Below are 16423 nucleotides of genomic sequence, written 5' to 3'. Positions count from 1 at the left end.
ACTGCTCAACATATTAGCCACAACATTAACTATTTTGGCTAATTCACTCGCATAATACATTGCATATAGTAGTGAAAATATGACTTCAAATCTCGAGACACATTTCAAAAATTCTTTTATTACTTAGCAAGAAAATACACCTACAATAGTCTTTGTAAAAAAAAAAAAAAAAAAAGGTGAACATTTGTAACCTGTGATACACAAAAACCGCTGTCCTGTGGCCTCTCCAGTAATTCTACAGCCGGGCTAGAGTTCAGAAATATGAAATACTGAATTACAGCAACCACATAGAAATGACAAATCTACATTAGTAGTGACACAGTGACATATTTTCTTCCAATTATGTCCATTAAAGTCTTTTTTTTTTTTTAAAGTGGACAAAGCTAAAGGCACATTTTAGGAGTGACATCAATGCTGAATAAATGCCCTTATTTCTTAAAATAGCATCTTTTATATATACTCTATATAAATACAAATGGGTAAAAAAAAAATATATATTTTTTTCCTCCCCCCATCATACTTTGTTCCCAATAAAATCTGTTATAAGTGCCGTTTCATATCATAGCTGCTGTCTTTGGTGACGTGACGCAAATTTTCTTCCCTTTTAAGATGTTATTATGATGGAACGTTGGGGATAAATTATAGGAAGGAGTCTTCAGAGGGCGGTGCGTAGGAGAAGCCCACGAAGGCGTCGTCAGCCTCCATCACGCTGGCGTTGACGATGGAGTGTTCATGGGTCCAACACACAGAGTTGGGCACCATCTCTTCCGTGAACTCGGGGTCAAAATTCGAGATGTCAGAGAAAGAGTTCTGTTTAAAAAAAAAAACAAAAAGCCACAGAGAAGAGAGAGAATGTAAAATTATGGTGTTTTTCTTCCAATACATTGAGAAATATGCAAATAAAATCAGACAATCCTTAAGTAGTGGCTTTGACATGGTATTTTCACATTTACAGTCGTGTTCTGCCAACAATAGAAAAAAAACAAAATTAAAAACAATTACCACTTTGGGGGTGAACGGGACAGGGATCTTCTTCTGTTCGAGGTCAGTCCAGTTGATGGTGGAGAAGAAGGGGTGTGTTTTGATCTCGTTCTGGAAAAAAAGAAAAAATATACAGAATAAAATAACTAGGAAAATTTATTTTATAGGGTATATTAAAGAGTAAAAAATGTTATAAAAAATACATTTATTAATACAAAAAATAAATATTCATAATATGTTGAACAGTTATTTTTATTTTTTTAGTCAATTGTGCATTTTTATGTTACACAACAATAGGTTATAACAACAAATCGATGATTCCCAAGTTTTGTGTTGCAATGGCGGTGATTACGCCACCAGATGGAGCCATTACAGCACAGACCCCCCCCCCCCCCACTCACAAAGTCATCCCTGGCTCCCAGCCTGAACGCGCCGTCTTTCTCCAGAAGGCCTTGCAGCAGCGACCAGGCCGCGTTGGATGCACCGGCGCGTATTACCAGCGGCTTGTGCAGAATGTTGTCGTACATCTCGTGCGTGTCCCTGCTGTAAAACGGCGGCTGGAGAAAGGGACGCATGATGATCGTCAAAATTTGTCATCTTTTACCGTCATTTCCTGAACCGCAGAGGAGTCCCACCAAGCCAAACAGCATCTCATAGAGCACCGAACCCAGACACCACCAGTCCACGGTGTTGTCGTACGGCTGCTTCCTCAGCACCTCTGGAGCCAAATACTGGTGGGTCGAAACAAAAAAACCATGACGCATAGTCCACACTAAAGTTGCTACAGTGCAAACTCTCAAGTAGTAAATTTAGATTACAAAAGTAAAATTGAAAAAAAAACCAACTAAAATTTAGCCTGCAGGAACAGTTACTGTCGCTCCCCCTAAAAAAAAAACAAACAAACTGTAATTTCCGGCCTATAAACCACAACTTTTTACACACGCTTTCAACTCTGCAGCTATGCGGTGAGGCGGCTAATTTGTGCATTTTTCTAACAGCCGGGAGGGGGCACTCGAGCGGAAAAGGTGAGAGTGAGACGGGTGGAATATATGTGCCGAGGAAGTGACTTATACCTGTTAGCGCTGCGCTAGCGTGTTCTTGCCGTGTCTCAAGGGATTTTGACCGGTATGTTTTTTTTTTTTTTTTTTTAACTGGCCCTGTTAGCGCCGCACTTGCACCGCGCTACCATTACCGCCACACTACGGTAATGCTAGCACCGCACTAGCATTACCGCCACACTAGCGGTAATGCTAATTTAGGTGTTTTTTTTAACTGGCCCTGTTAGTGCTGCGCTACAGTGTTGCTACTGTGTAGCTGCCGCGGTGTTTTTTTTTTTTTTTTTTTTTTTAACCCGCCCTGTTCGTGCTACTGTGTTGCTCCTATGTTAAGATAAGGTATTAAAACTTTGAAAACGCTTTCTTTCTGCGTACCGTCTTTCTTCGTAAATATCTCGTGTTTCAATGTTGGCACTTGCGGCTTTTACACGGGTACGGCTTGTGTATGTACCAAATGGTATTTCCTTTACAAATGTACTGGGTGAGGCTTATAATCAGGTACGCTCTGTAGGCCGGAAATTACGGTAGTTGTCCACTCATTTAAATTTCTACACAACCAAAACTACACTCATCCCATCACAAATCTAACAGCAGCTGTCTTGTCAATACAGGTTCTGTGAGGGTGACAGTTTGAACTGGAACATATATATATATATATTTTTTTTTTTATAAACTTTGTTGTGGAAAAAGGTTGAAATTCAAGGGTTGGACTGTACTAAGTGAAGGCGTACGTACCTCGGGCGTCCCACAAAAAGTGCTGGTGGTGTCAGTCTGAGAAATGCCTTCCTTGCACAAGCCAAAGTCCGTCAAAACGATGTGACCCTTTCAAAAGACCCAAGCGGGACAGAACGGGAGACGTTTTAGACGACGTGTGCCGCGACAGGCGTTTTTTGTTTATTATAAAGCGGGCGACTGAGGGACGCTATTGTCAGCCCCCCCCCGGAATGTTGGCTGTCCCATTCGGCGTTCGGGTTAGGGGGGAGGAATCCTTGGGACCAGCTAATCCCCGTCACATGCATCCCTGTTTGAGAGGGAACTGGAAAGGATAGTGTGTGTACTGGTAGTACAAGAATGTGGAGTAGTGGTGACAATATTGTTGCCGCCATCTTGTTCCGGAAAGAAAAACACACACAGCGGTCACTGAAATAACTTCAAATGAGATTTCAGTGCCGTATTTTTTTTTTTTTGTCCCCTCATTTTATCCATCAATCCATTTTCTTCTCCGCTCATCCTCACGAGGGTGGCGGGGAGTGCCGGAGCCTATCCCAGGCGTAAACGGGCAGGAGGCGCGGTACACCCTGAACTGGTCGCCGGCCAATCGCGGGGCACATAGAGACAAAACAGTCGCACTCACAATCACACCTATGGGCAATTTAGGGTGTCCGATTAATGTCGCATGTTTTTGGGTAGGAAATGTGCTACTCACTTCGTGGTCTAGCAGAATATTTTCAGGCTTCAAGTCTCTGAAAAGAAAGACCAAAACGTGAGTTCATTGCTTGTTACCACACAGAAGAGCCTTCTTGAAATATTACGTAACGTTTTTATGTCATTGGAGCGTTATTACGTACCTATAAACGATGTTGAGCGAGTGCAGATAGCCGAGGGCGCTGGCCATTTCGGCAATGTAGAACCTGGCCCGGGGTTCCAGAAAGGTCCGCTCTTTTTGAAGGTGGAAGAAAAGCTGACAACGACAGCGAGTCAGTCGCCCGTGGCGGGCGTTCAAAACCCCCGAGCGGGACCGTCGCCGCGAACGCCGAAATCTGGCGAGACGGGGGATTGTCCCCGTGTTCCTAATTTTGTGGCGAGTGTATAATCTGCAAACTCATTATTTGTGGAAAAAATGAAAATCCCACAGATATGACTTGTTTCAACAATCAGGCCTAGCAAGTAAATATTTTTATGATTTTTTTAAGGTCAACAATTAAATAGAAAGCCTGTGACTTAAAGTGATAGTGTGTTTATTTTATATTGATTTGTGGCTATAAAAAAATTACTGTTAGAGTTGGAGATTAGGTATAACAGTTATGTTTTAATTAAATTTTTTGTGGTAGATCAAAAGTATGATCCCTGCGACTGACTGGCGACCAGTTCAGGATGTAGCCCGTCTTTCGTTCGGAGTTAGCCGAGATAGGTTCCGGCACTCCCGCAACTCCTGTGAGGATAAGCAGCTTGGAAAATGGATGTATGGATTCATATGTAATACTCTTCATTTTCATTTAAGTACATTTTTGAAATTGCAATTCAAATTGTAAAACATGTAATCCGAATTTTATAAGAAATGATTTTTAATGTCCTTTAAGAAAAAAAAATGCATGCCATTTAAATCGTTTTTTTTTTTTATTCATACATAATTCCTGAAAAGTATTGTTCCATTTTTTTAGGCTAAAATTAAAAAATGACATGTTTATTTATTCTATTTTATTTTTTTGCTAAATTGTAATACAATTTTAAAAGTTATTATTCAATGTGTTAAATTGTAATCTAAATTTAGTGGCAAACTGTTAATATTAAATAATTTCATCAATGTCAAAATATATATGATTTTCAAAAGGAAAAAAAACAATTTAATGGAATTTAATGTAATCAAACTTGAATCATATTTCATGCAATTCCAACATAATTTATCAGTCATTTTGATCCCTATAAATTTTTTTTAAAAATGCATTTAATAAAAGGAGGATGCGCTTGGCGCTTGCGACATTCGCCGGCACCCTCGCGTGCTTGTTCGGCGAAATGCGGTGTTTTCTCTCTCCGACTCACTGTCACATGTCAGCATTTAAAAGGAAGACCCGCAGAGGAAGTCGCCGCTTGAGTTCCGATAACAACGTTGACAAGTGCGCCGGGCTACAATTCAGTTTTCAGGGTCAAATTCCTCTGACAGCGTCGTTTTTTTTCATGACATCAGCTTTTTTTTTTTTTTTTTTTGGCGTGAATCACTCACTTCCCCTCCGTTGACGAAATCCAAAACAAAGTATAACTTGTCTGCGGTCTGGAAGGAGTAGTGGAGCCCCACCAGGAAGGGATGCTTCACGTTCTTCAGCAGCACGTTGCGCTCGGCCATGATGTGTTTTTGCTGAGGGACACAAAACGCCGCGTCGCCATCCGGGGTCCGAAGAAGGACGCAGTTTCATTTTCTTATGCGTACCTCTTTCCTGTTGAGAATGACCTTTTTCTGTAGGACCTTTATCGCGTAATACTTTGCGTCCAGCTTCCTTTTGGCCAGGAACACCTGCGGAACATGAAAGGCACAGTGAGGAACAAAAAAACCACGACAGTACTTTAATTCTTACTTCCTCATGCACAACTCATAAGACTACCAGCACACACACACACAAAATAATAATAAATTAGTCATCATTTCACGTTGGTTCAGCTTTTTGCGCATCGCCGTTGAGCATTTATATCAGGGGTGTCAAACTCGTTTTTTGTCGCAGGCCACATTGTGGTCACGGTTTCCCTCAGAGGGCTGTTATGACTAAAACCATAAACCTTGTATCGCCTCATCATATTTACACATGAAATTTATAAACTCGTGTCATGAGGCAGCGGTGGCGGGGGCGGACCCAAATGCAGGACTCCCGGTCAAAGGCATGATGTTCAGTGGGTTTTATTATAAACTAAGGTTGTGCACGACAACATAGTCCAAGAAGGCAGGATTAAAAAAAAAAAAAAAAAAAAAAACAAGAAACAATGTCCATAATCTTTTATCGCCTCATCATATTTACACATGGAATTTATAAACTCGTTTTGAATCTGAGCATATTTGGTCACACAAAAATGCTTATAATATATCAACGCTATAATTTATGATTTGTGACGATTTCAAATTTTGGGTCAGATTTTCACGAGAATCACGGACGTTGACGTGGATGATTTGCCTCCGCGGGCTACATAAAACCACGCGGCGGGCCGGATCTGGCCCCTGGGCCTTGAGTTTGACACCTGTGATTTACATGTTATTGCTGTAGCTCTTCGTTTTTTTTTTTTTTTGTTTGTTTTTTTTTATTTACTAGAAGTGCAGTTCTGGATCAAGTTGAAGCTTATGACGGACAATTGCGGGAGGCTGAAGAGGAGAGAGTTGCAACAATCAGGTCAGGAGGTGACAAGACTCAATCAGTAAAGAGACAGGAAGGGGCGGAGTCTGTTGATAGACTACGGTCCAATTAATGTTGCATGTTTTTGGGATGTGGGAGGAAACCGGAGTGCCCGGAGAAAAAAACCCACACAGGCACGGTGTAACGAGCAAACTCCACACAGGCGGGTCCGGGATCGAACCCGGGACCTCAGAACCGTGAGGCCAACGCTTTACCAGCTGAGCCAACGTGCCGCCTACATACAAAAATGAACTACCACACTACCTTACGCGATAAGACCCCAAATATGGAATGCTTCTGTGTTTTACGATAGCATCCCAAAAAGATGCGATATTTACAAAACACATTTTAAACCTTGTATCGTTCATTTTGACAAGATACAACAATATCAGAACTTTTCAAGGCATACGTTATTGTATAAGAACGGAACTGCTTCTAATAAAACACGTTATCTCGCTGTGCAGCACAGGTATCAAACTCAAGGCTCGGAGGGCCAGATCTGGTCCGCCACGTGGTTTTACGTGGCCCGCGAAGGCAAATGGTGCGTGTCAACGTCCAGGATTTTTGTTAAAATTTCAAATTGCCATGTGATAAATGACAACTTTGAGATATTGCAAGCATTTTTGTGTGTTACCAAACATGAACAATAGTCGGAAAAAAACCCATTTACCTTAATTCCAAAACTAGCTATATAATGAGGCGATTAAAAAAAAATGGTATTGTTTCACAATCATAACAGCCCTCAGACGGAAACCAATACTACAGTGCGGCAAAAATGAGTTTGACGCCCCTTTCTGTACAATATTCTCAAAATTAAGACTGCATGCATACCTTCCCAAAACTGCCCTTTCCAATGACTTTTAAAAAGTCAAAGTCGGTGGGCTTGGCGCTGAAAAACAAACAAACAAACAAACAAAAAATGACAGCGTGTCATTTCCACCCCCCTCCCCGAAATGTCTTTGTGTCAATATACAACGTTACATATCGGGAACCTACTGCGGGTTTCCAGAAGGTCCCAGGTTAATGTTTCGGGAAGATGAGTTGTTCTGTCAAAGAGCAGAAGATAAAACGTGATCGACTTGAGTGAAAATCTATATTTCGTTTTGTTTGGACTCGGCGTCGTCCAGATCAGCGGTTCGCAAAAACATTTTACACCGAGTAGCAAATAAAAAGATACTATAGATGACTTAAAAAAAAAAAAAAGCGACTCGTGGATACCAAGTAAAATAAAAAAAAAAACAATTACAAACATAATTGAAATTTTTTTTAAAGGTCAACAGACTAGAATTACGCAGATTTTTGGTGGCGCTCGACTTACTTTATCGTCTTCATCTTCGGACGCGTCGGAGTTCTGCGAGTTTTGCATTTTGTCCATCAACAGGAAGCTCCTCACATCTGGACTGCACATTTCAAAAAGGCGACAGAACGGTTGTGTTGTTCTTAAATCCGTCGCGGTTTCGTACTATATTTGTGGAAAGCGGATATAAATAGTTGCCATGCACCTGCTCAAATGCCATTTTTTTTGTGATCAGTCAGATCATTTGAAAACGTCGTGCAATTGATGCAAACTGTACATAAAAAAAAAAAACCTGTCTTAATCTTGTAAAAAGATGAAATAAAAAAAAAAATAAATAACCTCTTCAGAAAGGCCGCATTAATGGCGGAAAAAGTTATTTATCTTGGGCTAATTTTAAACAAGGTCGTTGCCAATGTCGGGATATATTTAATGAGCAAATGATGATTCAAATTCTGTATAGATAAATTTAAATTGCAATTAAAATTTAAAAAAATGAAATAATTAAAAAAAATAAATAATTTGATAAAAATTGCAAATATGCATAAAATGAAAATAGTTGATGTGCTGATTTGAAAGTGAATGTTGTTAAAAATGACTGTGACTTTTTATCGCCACTGCACACGCCAAACTGGATTTATTTTTAATATTTTTTTGCCATATCTATTCACCCCCAGTAATAAAAATTTGCCCATGTGTGACTTACTTATTGCAAAGCTGCGGGATGGACACGATGCCTTTGATGAACTCGTGCAGGCCAGCTCGTCTCTGCTTGATGAACTCTTGTTTAAAAAAAATAATAATAATAAAATAAAACGCACACGTGTGAAAAATATCAAAACTTATTCCTGAATTGTACATAGTGGACTCGCACTGACCGGGTTCAAAATTATCCCCGAAGATCCTCTTGGCGGGAATCTTCAGGCTCAACGACGGGAACTGTTTCTTCAACTGCGGACGAAAAAGACGAGAAACTTGCGGCCGGCGTCGACTTTGCAGGCGGGTGGGCGTCGTGGGGAAATGGCCGCCGCTCACCGTGTTGTAGAGTTTATCGAACTCGGCGTATCGCCTGAAGACGAACCACTCCTGCTGCCCCACGTTGACGATCACCTTGTACACCTGAAAAGACGAAAAAAAGTTACACGTTGAAAGAGTGGGGAAAAAACAAACAAAAAAAAAATAAAAATAAAAATAAAAAATCGCTTGGGAAGATATTTGGCGTACCGTGTAGCGCTTTTTCTTGTCCCTCTGCTCGTTGTGGCAGGGGATGCTGACGTTGGGCAGGCCCGATTGCTCCTCCATCTTGCGGCGGGCGAAGAAAGGTCGAAGGCTGGCACGGGCGGCGGGTCGTCCTCCTGGAGACGACGGGTCAGCGGTGCATCTTGCTGTCGGGCCGCAGAGAATTAGAGCGGAGGAATATCTTATTTAAAATAAACTCGGATTAAATCCCCTCACGCTGGAAAAACGCCGAGGAGTCTCTACGTCGGCAATGAAAATTACAGAAATATTACTAAAAAAAAACGCCAAAATATTATACTAAAGATAGAAGCAGGCAGAAAATTAATATTTTTTTTGTGTAAACTAGGACAACAGCAGAAAATATAGATAGATAGATAGATAGATAGATAGATAGATAGATAGATAGATAGATAGATAGATAGATAGATAGATAGATAGATAGATAGATAGATAGATAGATAGAGATAGATAGATAGATAGATAGATAGATAGATAGATAGATAGATAGATAGATAGATAATCCCCTCACACTGGAAAAACGCAGAGGAGTGTCTATGTCGACAATGAAAATTACAGAAATATTACAAAAAAAAATGCCAAAATATTATACTAAAGATAGAGAATATAAAATGGAGCCAGAAAATTTAATAACAAAATATTTTTTTGTAAACTAGGACAACAGTGGAAAATACGATATTAGCCAGAAATACACAAATATACTGTACAAAACAGAATACGGAATATTAAAAAGTCACAAAAATATTCAACAGAATATTTAAAAAAATATACTGAAAATATATTTTGACAAATTGTGGGAATGACTACAAACAAACTAGGTTGAAAATAGAAAGTAGGTGGAACCGCGTTCGACTGGTTAGAGTGTCTGCCTCACAGTCCTGAAGATCTGAGTTCAAATCCCGTGGGTTTTCTCCAGGTACTCCACTCCCACATGCCAAAAACATGCAACATTAACTGGACACTCTAAATTGCCCCTAGGTGTGATTGTGCTTGAGAGTGCGACCGTTTGTCTCAATGCGCCCTGCGATTGGCTGGCAACCAGTTCAGGGTGTACCTCGCCTGCTGACTGTTGACACCTGGGCTAGGCTCCAACACTCCCTGCAACCTTTGTGAGGATAAGCGGCTAAGAAAACGGATGGATGGATGATATTAGGACAGGAAAAATTAATTTGAATATGAGACAAAAATACTAAAATATCAGAAATACTTGAAAATACTATGAGGACAAAAATACAGAAATATAAAAAAAAAAAAAACATTTGAGAGAAATAACTAATTGAATACAGATAAGAAATAATACAAATATTCAGGAAAATATTGCAAATGGCCTTATTCAGAAAATTGAATACGCGTGTTTTTCGTTTCTCCCACTATCAATTTAAGCAGAAATGAATTTAAGTCAGCGGCCAGACAAGCACCAACTGTATAGTACGTACAGTACGAAAAGCGGCCATGAATTATGTCACGTCTTGCGACAAAGCTCTTTGTGTCCACACGTGAGAGCGTCCATTGTGTGCCGTGCCGCTGAGGTCAGCCCAGTTTGTTTAGGACTCCCTTTGTCGCGCGTCGCTTCGGCCGTGCGCGCTCGCCGTGGACGAGGGAGGAAAAAACAAACGTCGCTCTTGATCTGGCCCCGAACACATCCTGGCAGGATGCGGCATTCTGCTCACGTCGAATGGGGGCCGGGGGGGTGGCCTAAAGAGCTGGGCCTCTTTAAGATGCAGCCAACATGACACTAAGGCCTCCTTTTGTTTTTGGCTTCAGTTTTCACGTTTAAACGATGAGGTGGCGACTGGCGAGTCACCCGCGTCAACTTTTCGACGGGAAAAAGAAGCCATTGCTTTGCTGGTCGGAAGGGTGAAATTGTCAATTTATTATAGTAGGACAGTTTTCACTATTACATCCATATGGATAAAAATCAATACAGCACACTTTTTTTTTGTTGCCCTTTTATCATCCAACATGAAATCAGACTCAACTTTTCCTGTTCAAGCGTCTGTTGGGATCGCCACAATTATTTCAGTTTTTTTTTTTAATGTCAGAATAACACACAAAGGACTTTTTTAGAAACATGCAGTTGTGGCAAAAAAAAAAATATTGGCGATATTAAATTAGAGATTTGTTAAAGGTAGGAGCGCGAGTCAAAACATTTGGTACAGTTACGCAAAACAACCAGAACCAAAGCAATGCACACTGAAAAAAATTACAAAATGGATCTAAAAAAAATGCACAGAAATTAAAAACAAAACGGCAGATTAGACAAAAGAGAGACATATTGAATATTTTAGAATGTTAGAAAATTATATGAGAGGAAAGATTCAAAAGTATTAGATGACAAATGTGAAGGGAAATCACAAGAAAAAATTATTTTAAAACTTATTACATTTATTTTATTTATGACATGCTGTGGCAACTCCTAATGGGACAAGATGAAAGAAAAATAATTTATTTATTTATTTATGTATTTTTTAAATAAATAAAGTATTTTAGACGGGCGGGGAGGGGGGAGAAAATGACAAAAATATGGTGTCATGAAGAGACATTACATAATAGGACACAAATCAAGTGAATGAAAAATATTAGGAAAAAAAAGAATATTATACTACAAGGTGAACCAAAGAAAAATGCGAAAATATTAAGACATAAAAATTGGCCCAAAAAAAAATACAATAACTGATGTGAAAAACAGAAAAACTAACAAATATTAGACTACAACTACAAAAATATTGGGAGAATATAATGGAAAATAGTGTGATAATGTGAAATTATTTGACAGTAATTTTTATCATTAGCCAAGTCTACAGAGATACTGTTCCAGTTGAGTTGTATTTAAGTTTTAATTAAAATACATTTGGATTTAGTCCTTAAAATGTTTGTATTTTTTTGAGGGGGGGGGGGGGACTAAATTATCCAAGTACAAATTTAGCATTTTTTCTATATTTAAGTGCATATTAAATGTGCGGCGGAAATGTCTTCCCGATTGAGTCGATGATAGGCTCGACGCCACATCGGCCCAAACGCGCGTTTTTAACATTCCAGGAAGACGTTCTGGGCGAGCGGAGCAGGCCGTGGGTGGCGGGGGAGTCACCTATGCAATATGTATAATTTCAGACATCACGGCTACTCCCAAATATGGAATGCTGCAACGTACCACACCCACTGACAGGCATTGCTTATTGTATTATTAAAATAAAGCAGAATACTGTAAACTTGTTACTTGGTCCATTCGTGTGTTTAGACCACCCCGGGAAACAACTTGTGCTGACAGGCAGAAATATGCGAGGATTAGTACGGTGAGGAATTCAAAATAAAACATTTCCTCTGTGAGAGGATGCACTTTTTTCTTAATTACATTTTTAAAAACATACTTCTCAAAAAGTAAATATAAATGTATTGTACATAAAAGTTAAATACAACTGAACTCTACTTAATCATAAAAAAGAACACATGAAAAGTGAAATATTGTAAAAAGAAAAATGTTGCAACAGCCTGTGTGCATAACTACACGCTTCACTCTAATATGTTTGATTGTATTACATATTTTAAATTATGTCATTTTTATTTTGGATTCCCCCCACACGCCCATTAGTGCTACTCGTACCACATTATTGTCGAACAATATTGAAAAACATATAAAGCAAAAAAATGTTAAATAACAGTAATAAAAGTATTATGGCATAAAAATGTCCAAATATGAGAAAAATTACATACATTTTTAAATCAAGTATAAAGTCCATGAAATGCAAAAAAATATATATATAAAAACATCCCTGGAGGGAAGTACTAAAAAGTATGACAAAAATCATGCGCATACAATTTTTTTTAATTTTAAATTTTGAATATTCAAATGCTAGAATAAGTGTTTTTTTTAAATTAGATTAACACGAAAAAGTATTAGTCAAATAAAAAACGATTATGTAAAGAATACAACTATATTACATAAAAACTAAAAACACATTACATAAATATGAGTACTATTGCATATTACATTAAATGTACATGATGCAGATATATAATAAAATAATGCATCCATCCATACGATTTCGGAAAAATACCACCAAAAACAGCCCCAACATTATTAGACTAATATACCCAATTAATACCTGGAAATAATTTCCCAAATGTGTTAATTTTTTGAGGATTAATCTTGGTGAGCATCTAACAAGTAATATTAAAAAAGGAGTAACAAGCAAAAAAAAAGGACTTTAAATTAGACGAGAAAAAAATCCCTCCAGTAAAGGAAACTGAATTGTAAATGAAAGTTCTGTAAAAAAAAAAAAAATAAAAATAAAAAAAATAGACTGAGCTCGTTGAAGATAATTAGCTCTTGTTTGACTTCCGCCTAAATAGTAGTAAAACAACAAACAACAGTATGGCAAGCTGGTGTTACATAATGACAGGAATTCAACCTCAACATAAAAGCATATATGTATGCAAATATTAATACATAAGAAAAAAAGGTACATTTTGTACAAATAAGTTAGCCCCGCTGCTAGCCACCGCGACGTTAGCAATGTAAGGTAACGTTTAAGTCGAGCTCGTACCTTTCGGAGTTTCGAGGTGGCTCTCCTCCGAGTCCTCAATTAACCCGACATTTGAGGCGTTCGAACCGGGATGAGGGGACCCGTCGCCCCCCTACTAACCCCTTCCAACACGTGAGGGCGGTGAGGTCCTGTTGCGACTGGGAGACTCAGCACAGACAAGCAGGAAACATCAGCCTTTCCTGCTCGTACAAAGTTCCGATGTAAATTCGTCACGGGACCTGAAGGCAACAGGCGTGTGATATTCACCTTAAACGCGTGTTTCTACTTCCGCCATGTACTTTCAAAGTAAATTAAATAACAGTTGTCATTTTGGGAGAAAAACGCTAGTAAACAACCACAGAGGGATAAATAGGTTGTTCTTGATGAATGCTGTATAGTTTTGAAAGCGTTTTACAAACCAACCCAAAATGCCGAATAACTCGGAGACATACCGTCGTTGCTTTTATTTTATATTATTTTATTTTTACGCAGATTCCAATTTTATATGCTTTGCATGATGTTTTAACGGACGATGAGTCAGAAGTGCAGTCAGTTGGAAAAAAAAATGTTAAATAAGGCAACCTACAGGCTAAGGTAAAAGTCGTTCCTAAATAGCCACACTTGTTCGATATAAAGTCGTCTGCCTTGAGTACATAAATCGAAAACACCGATTGAATTGATTTTTCATTTATTTTTGATGGGGAATCGTAGTTGTGGTGACTGGTCGGTACCAAAATAGTGCATGAACAAGTATTAGAAAATATAAATCGAAAAAGATGAAAAATAGAAGAAAAAAACATTAAGCAAAAATGTAACGTCAGATGGAAATAGAAATGATGAGATGACAATGCAAAAAAAAAAAGGACGAAATGTCCCAAAACTATTTCAGCAATATAAAATAAGTCCATCGTCAAATTACGTCACTGGCCGGAAGTGCCGGTAAAACAAACCATTCTTCAACGCTGAGGCTGTGATTATTTTCTCCACTGGGTGGCAGCAAAACACCTTATACAACAGCACTGGAAAGGTGACGGTGGAGACGTCATAGGCAAGATTAAATTTCAGTGGATGGAAGTCCATCGATATGGAAATATTTAAAGGATTTGAGTTTGAAATAGGATAGAATTTGAAATGACCAGAGGTTACCCTGCCTTATTAACAACGAAGGTTAATTTCAGATCGCGAATTATTGAATTACAGACAGCGTATTTCACTTAATGTTTCAAATTCAAATCCCGGTGGCACTAATCTACTTCCATACATCGGCAATTGTTTTATGTTTGTGATTGTATTGTCCTGGTGTTATTGTTGGGTTAGGGTTTTGTACTAATCAATTTGCGGCCAAACAAGACATTTCAACGCATTGGAGGTGATTGATCAAGCGTCATGCCAGAATGGGCCAGTCATCTTCTGGGTTCTGTTTACCTTTTTCTGAAACACATTATCAGGAATTTCCATGTTATCCCAAGCGCTTAAAGGGGAAATCCACTAGTTTGCATTAAAAATGTATCCAATAAATCATGTAATATGTACTCTATTTTGACAATGTGATGTTAAATCCTCCCTCATTTAATAGTGTTTCAAGAAGATTTTTATCGACAATTACGAATTTTAAGGGCCTGCTGCCATTTTTGCAAGTTACATGACCTACGTGCGCGGATGTGACGTGTTACGTGCCGCAACAAAGGCTACATGGGACACCATTTACGCCCAGCGGTGATTTCTCGGATTGATCTTCATCCGATGAAGAAATGGCAGTATCCGTTGATCTGGAAGACGGAGGAATACTTCCATACACAGCCGTGAGCGGCTTGGCAGCTCGGTTGATCGGGAAGACGGAGGAATACTTCCATACGCAGCCGTGAGCGGCTCCACCACTCGGCCACTTGTTTGATCAGGACGACGGAGGAATACTTCCATACACAACCGTGAGCGGCACAGCCATGAGCAACTCGGGCGCTCAGTAGATCGGGAAGACGGAGGAATACTTCCATATACAGCCGTGAGCTGCAAAACTGTGAGCGGCTCGGTTGATCGGGAAGACGGAGGAATACTTCCATACACAGCCGTGAGCGGCACAGCCATGAGCAACTCGGGCGCTCGGTAGATCGGGAAGACGGAGGAATACTTCCATACACAGCCGTGAGCGGCTCCACCACTCGGCCGCTCGGTTGATCAGGAAGCCGGAGGAATATTTCCATGCACAGCCGTGAGCGGCACAGTTGTGAGCGGCTTGGCCTCTTGGTTGAACGGGAAGACGGAGGAATACTTCCATACGCAGCCGTGAGCGGCTCCACCACTCGGCCACTTGTTTGATCAGGACGACGGAGGAATACTTCCATGCACAACCGTGAGCGGCACAGCCATGAGCAACTAGGGCGCTCGGTAGATCGGGAAGACGGAGGAATACTTCCATACACAGCCGTGAGCTGCAAAACTGTGAGCGGCTCGGTTGATCGGGAAGACGGAGGAATACTTCCATACACAGCCGTGAGCGGCTCCACCACTCGGCCACTCGGTTGATCAGGAAGCCGGAGGAATATTTCCATGCACAGCCGTGAGCGGCACAGTTGTGAGCGGCTTGGCCTCTTGGTTGAACGGGAAGACGGAGGAAAACCTCCATACAGAGCCGCTCACGGCTGTGCATGGAAGTATTCCTCCGTCTTCCCGATCAACCGATGTTGCCATTTCTTCATCAGATGAGGATAAATCCGAGAAATCAGCGCTGGGCATAAATAGTGTCCCACATAGCCTTTGTTGCGGCACGGTACACGTCACATCCGCGCACGTAGGTCATGTTACTCGCAAAAATTGCAGCGCCCCCGAAGATGCGCAATTGTTGATGAAAATCTTCTCAAGACACGATTAAATCAGAGAGGATTTAGCATCATATTATCAAAATAGAGTACATATTACATGACCTTTTGGATACATTGTTGATGCAAACCAGTGGATTTCTCCTTTAACTTCTAGTCAGGAGGTGTTTCAATACCTTGCTTGATACACTTGCGACTTCTGATTGAACCAAGAATGACGATCATCGCCCAAGCGTGATAAAATATCGCCCCAGGGAAGTTTAAAGCAGTGTCAAAAATGCATACTGTATTCTTTTATGTATACATTGTATTATTGTGATTTTAATTGTTTTTTGGGCAGCTCGTCTCAAGAGTTTTTTTTTTTTTAATTTTTCTGGTTAAATTAAAGTTTTGATTGATTTGT

General features: G+C 39.8%; 1 protein-coding gene across 1 annotated transcript; it reads right to left on the bottom strand.

Moving 5' to 3' along the window:
* Window positions 1-98: 98 nt before the first annotated feature.
* sgk3 (serum/glucocorticoid regulated kinase family member 3) lies at window positions 99-13459 on the bottom strand. Its single transcript, XM_061805010.1, has 17 exons — window positions 13226-13459; window positions 8649-8809; window positions 8460-8543; window positions 8303-8375; window positions 8131-8206; window positions 7449-7530; window positions 7127-7176; window positions 6962-7019; window positions 5182-5265; window positions 4978-5109; window positions 3605-3717; window positions 3463-3499; window positions 2772-2858; window positions 1617-1712; window positions 1383-1538; window positions 1003-1092; window positions 99-810 (listed from the first exon to the last, which is right to left on the bottom strand). Exons 2-17 carry the CDS (start codon window positions 8724-8726, stop codon window positions 640-642), a joined length of 1467 nt encoding a protein of 488 aa, XP_061660994.1. The 5' UTR covers window positions 8727-8809; window positions 13226-13459; the 3' UTR covers window positions 99-639.
* Window positions 13460-16423: the final 2964 nt, after the last annotated feature.

Source organism: Syngnathoides biaculeatus, chromosome 19 (genome assembly GCF_019802595.1).
Source record: "Syngnathoides biaculeatus isolate LvHL_M chromosome 19, ASM1980259v1, whole genome shotgun sequence".
In the NCBI taxonomy this organism is placed as follows: Eukaryota; Metazoa; Chordata; class Actinopteri; order Syngnathiformes; family Syngnathidae; genus Syngnathoides; species Syngnathoides biaculeatus.
This window is presented reverse-complemented; position numbering and strand designations above follow the sequence as displayed.

What these genes read in the sequence shown, in the direction of transcription:
- sgk3 (XM_061805010.1), bottom strand. Translation starts at nt 8,726, where the DNA reads ATGGAGGAGCAATCGGGCCTGCCCAACGTCAGCATCCCCTGCCACAAC. An exon ending in GAAAGGGCAGTTTTGGGAAG is followed by an intron (nt 5,266 to 6,961) that starts GTATGCATGCAG and finishes CATGTTCCGCAG; the next exon opens with GTGTTCCTGGCCAAAAGGAA. An exon ending in TCCCGTTCACCCCCAAAGTG is followed by an intron (nt 811 to 1,002) that starts GTAATTGTTTTT and finishes TTTTTTAAACAG; the next exon opens with AACTCTTTCTCTGACATCTC.